Below are 12,881 nucleotides of genomic sequence, written 5' to 3' on the forward strand. Positions count from 1 at the left end.
CGTTTGTAGTTTCTAAAGACCCCTTACTTCTACACGGTCCCCAAGATACATAAAGGTATCTCTCCACCGCCCGGGAGACCCATCGTATCTGGGATCAAGTCACTTCTAGAGCCCTTATCACGGTTCTGTGATTTTTTCCTAAACCCACTTGTCCAAAAGACCCCCTCTTACATCAAAGACACCAAACATCTCCTCAGTGTGATTCAAGATATTGACTTTGACCCCACCACAGAACTCATGGCAGGACTAGACATAGAAAGCCTATATACTAGCCTACCACAGGACGCTACACTCCAAGTGTTACATGATGTCCTAATGACAAACCCCTGGGAGTACAACACCCCCCGTAGCTTCATCTTAGACTGCGCGGCTCTGGCTCTCAAAGAGAACTATTTTGAATATGAAGGCACGCACTACTTACAGACGAATGGAACGTCCATGGGCAGTGTTTTTGCCCCTAGTGTGGCAGGATTGTACGTGGCCCACTTTGAAGACACCCACATACAACAACCCACTAACCCCTTCTCTGCCAACATACGGATGTGGCGTCGGTATATCGACGATATACTCTTAATATGGAAAGGAGACCAAGAATCACTGGACAGCTTCATGCTCTGGGTCAACCAATTGGACCCCTACTTACGCTTCACATGTACCAGCAGTACCACTGAACTACCCTTCCTGGACCTGAACATTAAACCTGACAATGGGAAGCTAACCACCACCACCTACTACAAACCCACAGCAAGAAACTCACTGCTTAGGTTTGACAGTTTTCACCCTCGACACCTGAGGGAAAACTTGCCCTACGGGCAGTTTTTACGCATTAGGCGCAATTGCAGTAATATCCAGGATTATAAACAACAGTCCAATGACCTAGTTCACAAACTGAGAGACCGTGGTTACCCCACCAGGATAATAAACCAAACCCGCAAAAGAGCAAGAAATCAAAATCGAGAAGCCCTCCTGGAAAATTACGACAAACTTGAGGAAGAACCAGTCCTCACCTGTGTAACTACGTACAACACAGCATCGAATCAAGTTTCCAACATTATACAACGGCACTGGAAAATTATCAACTCTGGCACAAGACAATGGGAACAACCACGCATTGCTTACAAAAGATCGACCAACCTAAGAGACCAGTTAGTCAACACCAGGCCACGCACCACCAACCAGAACAGAGACAACACAATTGTTAACGCATGGGGCCTGCCCAAGATCATCGGACACCAACCCTGCAACAACTGCAGCGTATGCCACCTAACATCTCCGTCCAAAACCCTCAATCTGGAACCGGGCAAAACCTGGACACAACGAAATTTCACTAACTGCAACTCCACCAACCTTGTCTACCTGATAACGTGCAGATGCGGCCTGAGATACATTGGCATGACCACACGTAAGGTACGCACAAGAATGACCGAACACAGGAGTACAATAAGATGTGGGAAAAATATAAGTAAATTTACAGATCACTTCCTGACCCACAACCACACACCAAATGATTTCTCCTGGACTGTCATTGAGAAATTTGACAATGCTAAAGACGAAAGATTCCTTCTACAAAAAGAGCAACGCTGGATTTACCGCCTAGCCACACACATCCATGGCCTGAACGATGCCATTCCATGGAACAGCCTAACAGTATAACCATATCATGCCCGCCCATACAGCTTGGGCTGTGAACCAGTAATTACCTCCCCGGTCCTACCCAGTAGCACCTAGTACTTCATGTGAGACACTTGTGCCCCTGTCCCCCTGCATGAGCGTCCACCCTGACCCCTTCTCTCCAACTAGTGATCCCCCACCCTCTACTTAGTATTCCCTAAGTCTGATGGGCATTACCCATTCTCTACATAGTGGCCCATTATTTCATTCACATTGTCCCTCTAGGTAGCGCATAACCAGCGCTACACACACCTGTTAAACCCACAGGTTGTTCACTTTGCCCAGCGCTTGTGTTTATTTACTTGTGCCAGAGCTTAATACTTTGCCAATTACAAACGCTCAGGCCAGCGCACATCCAGCGCTATGCACACCTGTTCTCACACAGGCTACGCATACTTCCCAGCGCTTGTAGCGCTCACCCGGCGATGCCACGCGCATGCGCACTAGCCCCGCTTTCTTGCGCATGCGCATCGACGCGCCCAGCCTTCCGCGCATGCGCGAGCCCACGCGCTGCTCCCCTGCACATGTGCAGTTGGTCGCAGCATGATAGGGCGTTTTACGCGCATACCGCCTTCTCTGTCTACTCTAACCAGGTGAAACAGATTACGATTAGAGCATAAAAAGACAAGCATTGCGGCCCAGTCAGTGCATTTCGGGCGCCGCGGATGGATGAATAGGTCCTAGGAGGAACCAGACCGAACTACTCGTGAGTAACCCTCTAAATCCAGCCAATGGGGTAAGAACTTTCTCTCCCTACAGGTTAGAAAGCCTTGTATGTCTCATTTTTATCCCTACAGGGTCTCTTTCTCTGCCAGGCGACCCATGAGGCTTTTTACACTGAAATAACAGAGTGAGGACTTAGTACTATTACTTCCCTGTACCTCACCTTGTGATTTCGTTTTTAGCCCACCACCCCTCACTAACGGTTGAATATACCCTCACAAGCTCTATGGAGTCCCCAATGAGCTCACCTTAGCCGCATATAGGTCGGACACCACCTTACAAGTCGGCTAAAAGTGGTCTTTTACTCAATGTAAACCTAATATGACTCTTCCTTGTACGTCTTGTCTTTGTCCTATGTGTTCTGTGTAGAAAAGCTTGAGGGAATCCCCCTCTAACAGTTATAGCGCCTTAGCGTGCGCGACACATAGAGAAAACAACAACACTCACTTAATATAGTTTTTTATTATTTGCACTTTTCACCCTTCTTTGGTCCTGAGGAAAGCCAGCTTATAATAAAGGCACTGGCTGAAACATGTAGACCACACTGGACGCTGGAGGTCATTGTAACTCTCCCTTAAAACGTCCTATTGCCTTTTAACCTGCTAACAGAGGCCCAGTTCATTAAATATTGCTAATACCCTCGGGTGCTGGGACCTCCTGTATAGCATTTTAATTACTCACCTTCACACCCCTTCACTGCACACTCAGCAACATACCAGCTCCGCAGTCACCTGGCGTTGAAGCACACCCGGGGCACATTCGGTGCCACTGTGGTGGGCCCGATGATGAAGCATGCCACCGACTAGGTCGGTGGGTGAGGGCTTTCAAAGGAAAACAGTGTTTTTCCCACATATTGTCACTGCTGACGTACCAGAGTCTCCTTAATACTCCCCTTAAACTAGCTAGCCTTTATTGATTTACATCTAGTTAGCCTATAACATTGACTTACAGCGTTAGGTAATATCATCTAACCACTCTGTGCCTTTAATTGATGATGGTGCTTTCCAGTTTTGCTCCGTGGCCGGCCTCCGGGTTGTAGGCCCGTATTTGTACGCATCCATTTTCTCAAATAAAGGTTTTCAAAAAAAAAAAAAAAAAAAAAAAGAAACCCGAAATTCAAATTCATACAGCTCATGATCTTATACAGGGCATACCTGACACCCCACCGCTTGCACACAATGTTCCCCAACACAGCTGATGCATGTCCCCGATGCGGTGCGGAGGATGCACGTATAATACACATGCTATGGACCCGCCCCAAATTAGGGTATTTCTGGACTACAGTACAGGATGACCTGGCCAGGCTGGTCCCCACCAAACCATACACCACACTGGATTACACCATACTGGGGCTGGGCCCTACAGAACGAAAATAAGAGTGTAAGCACACGATTCACTGACCTAGCCCTAATTCTAGCGAAACGTACCATAACCATGAAGTGGAAATCACCTAGGCCACCAGATCCCGAGGCATGGAGGGCGGAGATGATGCGATGGGGGAAGGACTAAAAGCGCTGCTTTGCGAAGCGAAGAACGTAGGGGGCTCAGAAAAAAACCCATATCCCTGGATTGGAACGAGTTATTGGGATCGTTTGGGACAGGAGACGATATAGAGTCAGACCACACAATAGATATAGAACACCAGGTGTGATAACACTCACATAGACTACAGTGCCCCTCACTGGACTTGGCCCAACCAAGATACGACCATTAAACGTAATCCCGGGTACACTAGATGTGTCCAATATAGGTGAAGAATTCTGTATAGCTCTAGTACGGGTATAGCAGGGTCACGATAAGCAATGTCCATGAAAAGAAGGAGCTCAGAACCATGAGTGAATAAACTGTGAAATTTTTCGGGCCATGAGTGGGGGGGGGGGGGGGGGGGGGGGTAAGGGAGGGGGGCGTTGTGATTGGAAAGTTATTGAATATCAAAAAATGAAAATGATTGCATCCTAAATGCCACGACGATAATATGTGCGTACAATGTCTGTAATTTGCGAATATGCTGAACTGTCGAACATGCTTTGAAAACATCCTGTCAATAAAAACATTTTCCAAAAAAAAGGAAGTGAAGGTGCAGGGGTATCAAGCGGAGACAAACCGTGATGCTTACAGGTAGGATAAATCCTGCATATTAAGACCATAACAGAAGTTTGTGTGGTCATAACCTTCTTTTTCTTTCCTACGAAGGTTACGACCACACAAACTTCTGTTATGGTCTTTTTATGCAGGATTAATCATACCAGTAAGCATTCCAATTTATCCAAGTGCAATACACTGTACCAGATTACGTTTGTGACTGTACGGATGTTTGACCATTGTAACCATTTATCCAACAGGTTTCTGAATACTGACTTTCGGAATATGGAATTGTATTGGGGAGTTCCCGCTGCATATGCAGTTAATTGAATCCACACGTTGCCCCGATTAAGTTTCCCGTTGGGAATGGAGCGCATTGGCAGAGCTTTTCACATTGTTGATTTATGTATTTGTAATAAAGAACTGTTGTTACACTACTGTTGACTACTGGACTTCATGACCTGGTGCACCCCCATTTCAGTGACTACAATCTTGGATCTGTGGCACAGAGGCGTCAAGCAACGGCTGGTGTTGGGGTTGGTTGGACACGAACACTACGAATTTGAACTTACAAGTGGTGCGGATACAGGGGCCCGCCGTTGCTTTTGTGGACATGCATCCAAGACATGTGAAACGAATTTTGATAGGGTTGGCTGTCAGACTCCTCCGACTCTGGCAGTTGTTGGTTGGGAGGTACTAGAGGCCAACAGGTGCGGCACAGCCAGCAGCTTTGTCTGCAGAGGGATGTTGGTTGTCCGCTATGTTGGTACAGTCAGCCTGTGGCAATGTAGGTCAGGATGCGGAGGATGGTTGTCCTTTTGAGCCTGTAGTGGGAATCCTCTGGCGTTGAGTCTGTGAGGCTGGTGCGTTTTCGGAAGGCCCGCTGTCTTGTTCTGCACTGCCTCTGCGGTAGTCCGGGGGGTCCTGGGCTCTGGGCTGGGCTCCCTTCCATACTGCAGGATGTCATCCTGCTGAACACCAGTAAAAGGTGTTAAATCCCTGCTGCGAACGCACCTAATTGCACGTTTTTGGATCGCATTTCAGATCTGGCTGGTTGTTGAGAATATCGCAAAGTGGTGTTTTTGCATGGGAACGCCCACTCTGCATATCATTAGTGTTAGTTGTCGCTCTCATCCGTGGCAATGTTTTTCGCGGCAGCTATCGCTGGAAAACTGGCAATATCGGCAGTTTGCACCAGCTTGGGAATAAGGCAATAAATCTATTGCCACTTTTGCGGCACTAAAGTGCAGATTTATCGGTGATAAATCCTTGAGATTATGCCCCCAAACTTCTCTACAGTGGGACATAGCCTATTGGTAATGCTTTCAACCACCTTCTAGTTAGTGGTAGAAATGGGTGTGAAACCAATAATGGATCCCGGAAAGCTATATATTTCTGAAAAGAAGACAACATTGTGAATTCCGCAAGGGGTCATTTGTGCAGATCCTCCAAGGGTTTCCAACAGAAAGTAACAGCTGAAATAAGCAAATACTGTAATTGAGTTTTTTTTTTAAAACAACCATTTGTGCTTACATTTTCACCTCTAACATCCAACTATGGCAGATTTTTTTAAAGCAATATACTGGTATGTCAGCTGGACAACTCCGGTTGCGGGATATATAGGGCTTGTAGGTTCACCAAGAAAACGAGGTGCCCAAAGCCAATAACTGAGCGGCACCTTGCAATGGTTTTTCATTGTGTACCAGGTACACAGCAACTCATTTGGTAAAAAAATAGAGTGAAAAATAGGTTGAAACCGAAGTATTCCCGAAATGGGAACAAGGTATGGAGTTTAGAAACAGTGGCTATTTTCACATTTCTGAATTTGTGGGTACCCATACTAACATGTAAATTAGAGGGCATTTTTCAAAATGACTTCTATTTTAAACACGGTCTTACATTTGGAAGGCAGAAATGCATAAAAAGATAATTGGTAATACCACTTGTTCTACTATTCTGTATTTCCTCAAGTCTCCAGATAAAAATGGTACCTCACTTGTGTGGTTAGGCCTAGTGCCCGCGACAGGAAACAGCCCAAAACGCAACGTGGAAACATTTTCCCACTGAAAACAGACCCCTCTTTTTTTAAATGTGCCTAGCTGTGGATTTTGGGAACCAGATCAGCCAGCACCTAGCAAACCTGTACAGTTTTGAAAACTAGATACCCAGGGGTATCCAGGATGGAGTGACTTGTGTGGCTCTCACCAGGTTCCATTACCCAGACTCCATAACAAACCTCAACATTTGTCCAAAAAACACATTTTCCTTACATTTCTGTGATGGAAAGTTCTGGAATCTGCAGGGAGCCACAAACTTCCACCCACTCAGCATTCCCCCAAGCCTCCGGATACAAGTGTGGGTAGGCCTAGTGTCAGCGACAGCAAGAAGCTCAAAATGTATTGCGGAGACATCAAAAGTAGCTATCACAAAACGACCTGGTTTTGCAAGGGGTTCACCTGCGTTTTTCATCCTGGGCTCTGCAGCCATGTAAGGAAACCCTCAGCGTTTCAGAAAATTAGACACCTGCTGGGGGATGTTTGGGGTGTGCAGACTATAACATCAATATTGCAACTGGTGTCTAGGGGCGTTCTGCCTCCCTTGGGAGGGGGCAAAATATCAAAATATTGCCCCCTCAATGGGGAGAAACCTTGCCCAAGGTGCCGATCCCCAACATACCAATAAATATAATATCTGGTGTCTACTGGAATTCTTCGCCCTAAAAATAAGATCGATCTGCCCCCATGGGAGGCAGAACACTGCCAAAACTGTGCCCAAATTATTAGGACACGATCCTTGTCTAAGAGTCCTCGTCCCTCCAATAATATATGGCAGTATATTTCCAGGCCCCAGCCACAATCACACAGCAAGATTGCACTGCAAAGAGACACATGGAGAAAACAACAACTTCATCTTTTCCCTGGTGCCTTTTTGCCATTTCGGATCCCACCCAGGAGGAAAACATACCTTTTTCTCCGATGTGTAGAAAGCAGCGGCTTTCAGGTCGTCCCCGACCTGCTTTCATGAAAACGGGACGCAGTAAGCGAGCAGTCATCAGATCGCCGCAGGGTGGGGGCCAAGGGTGGTAGTATAAGGGCTTATGCTGAAAATCCCCGGTGGGAACCTTTAGATGGGATGGCCACAGGGGGAACATCAGGATGTAATGGTTACACCCTTGGCACAGACGCATCAGAGTTGAGGAAGTAACAATTACGTCAAAGTCACCAAAAGGGTTAACAACGCCCAGGGCAAGGTCTTGCTAGGCCAACACTAGACACAACAGTAACACCTCAGTTTGCCACGAAATGTGTCAACGTGCTTGTCGGAACAACCCATAAACTTGTCCCAATGGCAGGCGTATACAGATTTTGTCAAGGGATGCCAGACTGGAAAATCCTGGAGGCAGCTCTCTGGATCCATGACTGTTGGCATGAAAGAAAGCAACTTAATTAACACGTTCGCTGCTAGTGATATTTTCCTCTTGTGCTGATATTTCATGACTCCCATCGTTCATGACGAGCTCAGCTCGTCATCAGCACAGCTCCACTGTGCCTCATGACGAGCTGAGCTCGTCAGGAGCATCAAAGGGGTTAAGCATGCTGGGGTTGCACCTATATAGGCACTGCACACATCACATCCAAGACAGACTGTCGACGCAGAGCAGTTGACACCACTTACCAGCATGTAGAGTTACCGTTCAAGATTTTCTGGATCCAGTCTGATGCCTGGGAACATTCTAAAGTAACAAATCTGTGGTTAGAAGTCTCAGTCTCATACAGAAAACTCATAATATCTGCCCTTCATCTGCCTTATCCTCCTGAATTTCCTTCATAGAGTACATTTCCCGCTGGTGAGACTGAATAGGCCACAAACCAGACCTGAACCGCCATAAACGATCTGGGGGTTAGGGGCTTGTTCTTTTATATGGTTTGGGATTGCCAAGTGATTAGGTGCTACTGGGGAAAGAGTGGAGGAGATCCCGGATATAGGGCTGGGGAGGCCAAAATTCTTTCCCCTAAATTTGCACCTCTGGCGTTGATGAAAGAGGTGGGAGGACCCAGGTATAATTTCCTACTCCAGTGGATGGGCTGCCTTGTGACCAAAAAAAACATAGCTCACAGGTTGAATTACACCACAGTTCCCACTGGCATTGCGGATTGGACCATAGAGCACTCTTGGAATGCGCCTTGTGCGCTGTCAGAGGATTTGTGTTGGCTCAATGTATTTATCCATATGCAGAGACTCTACCATTTGAAAGCACGAAAAGCCCTAGAAGATGGGCATTTGGCTTTCTTTAGGATGTCCCTACTTTTCTGTGAAAGATTCAGATGTCCATGCTGAAAGATTTCGGGAGCTATGCAGCCAGATTTAATTACAGTAAGGCGGTTTGTATGATCTGGCCCCGGAAAATGTGGAGGACATCTGGTCTGCACGGATGTGTGGTTTCTCCAAAGTGGGAAAAAGCCTATCACCCTACATCAGTATGGTCATTGCAGCACTCTGAAGTTCGTCTCTGCTCCGTAATAAGCCTGAATGATTATTATTCAGGGGCTCAAGATGATTTGACAAATGCGTAAAGAAGCTTTCCTGACCAGCTGATCTAAATGAGGTTTCCCTTTATCCTGGATGTGTAGTACCTGGAGGCGAAGTTTAGACTACTACAGAGCACCAGTTCCAAAGCAGTCCTTGCGAGAGAGAAAAAATATTAACATGGGGGTACCTTTGAAAGGTCTATACAGTTTAGTTTTCAAATCTAAAGCAAAGCACTTTTTCTGTGGTTGAAATAACCAGGTGAAACGGTTTTGTTTTTTTCCAATGAGACTGGAGCTTTCCTAAGGCATGTGGTGGATCGTCCAGGATCAGTATCTACTGGTACTTTCACTGACTGCCACCATCTTCAAGCTTTTGTGTATTAGAGCACCCTCTTGAAGAATGATCTTTTCATGATGTTCAGGTAATTACATGGAATACATTGCCATGTTAGATGCACTGTAAATGATACATTGTGGACTATGGTGAGGCAATGGATGTTGTGATACCAAACTGAAAGGTGGAGTACTGTCATGAGAAGGCATCACTGTGGAAAAGATGGAGGTCAAAAGTCACCAATATTACTTCCTCCACCAATAAAACTTAGTAAGTCTAGGTGGAAGCTTTAAGACAAAAGGTGGTAAAGCGAGTGTGTCCCCTATGGAACGGTTAGTCTGGACCAACAAGATGAGATGCCCAACAATATAAGATGCTGAGCAACTGGAGAATTTTTTGCAATACAAAAAGCATGCAACAAAACTGCTTCACAAGTCTGCATTGTGACTGTGCAAAACGCTGGTAAGAGCTGAATACTTTTACTTCAGTTGGCATACTTTAACATGACCACTACTTTATAACCTTACAGCCAAGCCTCCAAAACAGTCATTAACAGATGAGATTGCTTCTCCTGTTCTCTGTAAACTCAGCACTTAGAGCTTTCAAGCAACAGCAATGTAAAATTCTGAAAATTAAATTAAACTAGAGGGAACAGAGTTGAGACCTGTTAAATGACTTGAGATTAATGAGCATAGAGAAAGTTCAAAATACCGCTGCATATTTCTTTGCTTTCATACATTTTAAAACCAAAAACATGGTTCATCATACAGTGAAAGAAGCAATAATTTACCTGAAGTGGCCAAAGTGCCTTGGTCCGCCTCCTCATATAGAAGAAGTTCGTCTAATGCAAGCTTTGCAGCGTTTGCTTTTGCATCTTTCTTATTTTGACCTAAGCCTGTTTTATACTGGGTACCATCTATCACTGCACAAAAAGCAAAATATGTTCCGAAAACATTTCCTGGAAAAAACAAATGGTATTTTCTTTAAACAAATAATCATCTGGAAATTGCATTATAAAATAGATTAACAGGTTTTTTTTACAATCAGGACTGAAATTCAGAAAGTACCAAAAACAAGGCTAAATTACATAAAACAAGAAAGAAACATAACTAAAATGGGAATTAATGTAATCTAAGATATGCAGGTCAAGAAGGAATAGTTACTAGCCAATAGGCCTTCTTCTGATATTTTAGAAGCTTGTGCCACACTTGGACAGGTCTAATATGAATTAGTAAAGCCAACAGGGGTGTTTTTCTTGTGAGCACTACAGTATGTTGGAGCTTATCAGTATGTTTGGCGTGAGCGTTCTGTGCGAGACAAGCACAGTAGTAGGGCTGTAATGTGTTGCTATTATGTCTGCTGAGCCAGGAGTGAGCAGCGCAAAGGTGGTGTGCAGACAAAGTAGAGGACAGTGGGATGTTAGAGTTGTCCTAAACACTTTCATTGCTGCATCTCTCTCACCACCTGAGGACTGACTCAGAACTCGTTTTTTAAGTCGCCACAGAACTGATTATGCAAGGGGCTCTGGTTCCACTAAAGAAGACTCATTCTCGAACTAACTTGTGGGAGTAGGAACTAGTGCAATGCCATCAACCCAGAAAAGACATAATAGAACTGGCCTGTTGATCTTGACAACCTTGAGAGCAGAACTATTGCTTGATTAGACCAAATCCTCTGGAGTCAGGTATGCAAAATCGCCTCAATGTACGGAATACTTGAGGTGGAATTAGGACCACCTTCTAACAAATGATTTGACAATCATAACTCCGGCAAAAGGGTGGTTGTAACGTACAGACCCTTAGATACTAAAGTAGGAGAACTGTCCTTCATTAATCACTAGTCTACATAAATGTATATGGAAGCGGATTCCCTTCTTAAATGAGTTGAGCTGCCATTACCTTCACTGCCTTGGAAACAGAATGATGCTAAGGCGAGACCAAAAGCAAACAATCTAAAATGAAAATTGTATTTATAAACTATGCTTACTATCCACAACGAGGCTTTAAAGGTGAAGATCTCCCACTCCAAACTTCAGGTATTTCTGGTGTAAACTGATAATGGGAACATGGAAGTAGGCGCCCATTAAACAGTAATCAGAGTAAGGAAAATGCTACTTACCCAGTAGGCATCTGTTGGCAAATAGAGCTGTAGAGTCATATGATTGATCGCCATCTGGTGTTGGGTCTGGATGTTTGCACTTTGGTTTTCTTCGAAGAAGTCTTTCCAGTTACACGGTAGGGGACTCCTCCTTTCGTTGATAGTGCGCATGGGGATCAACGCCATTGCTAGATTGTTTTCCCGCAGAGGGTGATAATGGAGATGGAATGAGTAGTAAAAGGAGATATCCATAAATGCATGTATCTAAGTAAGATGTTACTGTAACAGGTATAGGCACCCGGGGAGGTGGGTGGGAGCATATGACTACAGCACTATATGCCAAGAAAATATGCATACTGGGTAAGTAGCATTTTACGTTCAAAAGGCATATGAGCTGTAGATCATATGCTATGCATAGACTATACATCAGTTATCTCCCAAAGCGGTGGCTTACCTGTATCTGTTGCAGTGCCCTGAAATAGTGTACGTAAACTGCCTAGCCTATTCTAGCTTGTAGTCTTGCCAACACATCTACACAATAGTGTTTTGTGAACGTGTGAGGTGTAGACAATGTTGCAGCTTTCCATAGGTCATCTATGGGTATATTTCCTAAGAATGCCATAGACGCCGCCAGTTTGCGTGTGGTGTGCTCAAGGGGGGAGAACGGTCAATGTTTGTTTTGCTTTTGTGTAGCAGATTTGAATGCACTCGACTATCCACCTTGCAATTCCTGATTTTGAAATGGGATTGCCTTTGTGTGGTGGAGCAAAAGCGACAAAAAGTTGATTTGTGTAATGGAAAGGTTTTGTACTTTCTATGTAATACAGCAATGCTCTGTTTACATCTACTGAATCTGGTTGAGGGAAAAACACTGGTACTCAACAGATTGATTGATGTGAAAAGCAGAAATTACTTTAGGAAGGAATTTAGGATTAGTCCGAAGAACCACTTTATTTTGGTGCATTTGTAAAAAAGGTTCTTCTATAGTTAATGCCTGAAGTTCACCAACTCAGAAGAGTGATGTGATAGCCACCAGCAAAGGAGTTTTCCATGTGAGAAATTGCAGTTTACATTTGTGCAATGGCTCAAAGGGTGGACCCATTAGTCTGGTGAGGACAATGCTGAGATTCCATATTGGAGCAGGCGGACGTCTCGGGGGAATAACCCTTTTAAGTCCTTCCATAAACACTTTAATGACAGGTACTCTAAAGAGAGACAGATGTTGTCTATTTAGAAGGTATGCAGCTAGATGTAAACGTATGGACGTGTAAGCTAAATTGGAACATTGTAGATGTAACAAATAGCTTATAATATTTTGGGCAGAAGCATCAAGCGGGTTGATGTGGCTGTTATTGCAGTAAATCACAAACCGCTTCCACTTTGCTGCATAGCAGGCTCTTGTGGTAAGACGTCTAGACATCCTTGATAATATTCATACAGTCTGG

At 44.8% G+C, this 12,881-nt stretch overlaps 1 protein-coding gene across 2 annotated transcripts in view; it reads right to left on the minus strand.

Moving 5' to 3' along the window:
* ADAD1 (adenosine deaminase domain containing 1) overlaps nt 1-12,881 on the minus strand; it is a 1,085,588-nt gene that overhangs the window by 759,484 nt on the left and 313,223 nt on the right. For both annotated transcript variants that reach the window (XM_086962193.1, XM_086962194.1), the window contains one exon: nt 10,130-10,297. In XM_086962193.1, the coding sequence (XP_086818319.1) occupies nt 10,130-10,297 (168 nt within the window). The remainder of the gene's footprint in view (nt 1-10,129; nt 10,298-12,881) is intronic.

Source organism: Lissotriton vulgaris, chromosome 3_1, assembly GCF_964263255.1.
Source record: "Lissotriton vulgaris chromosome 3_1, aLisVul1.2, whole genome shotgun sequence".
Lineage (NCBI taxonomy): Eukaryota > Metazoa > Chordata > Amphibia > Caudata > Salamandridae > Lissotriton > Lissotriton vulgaris.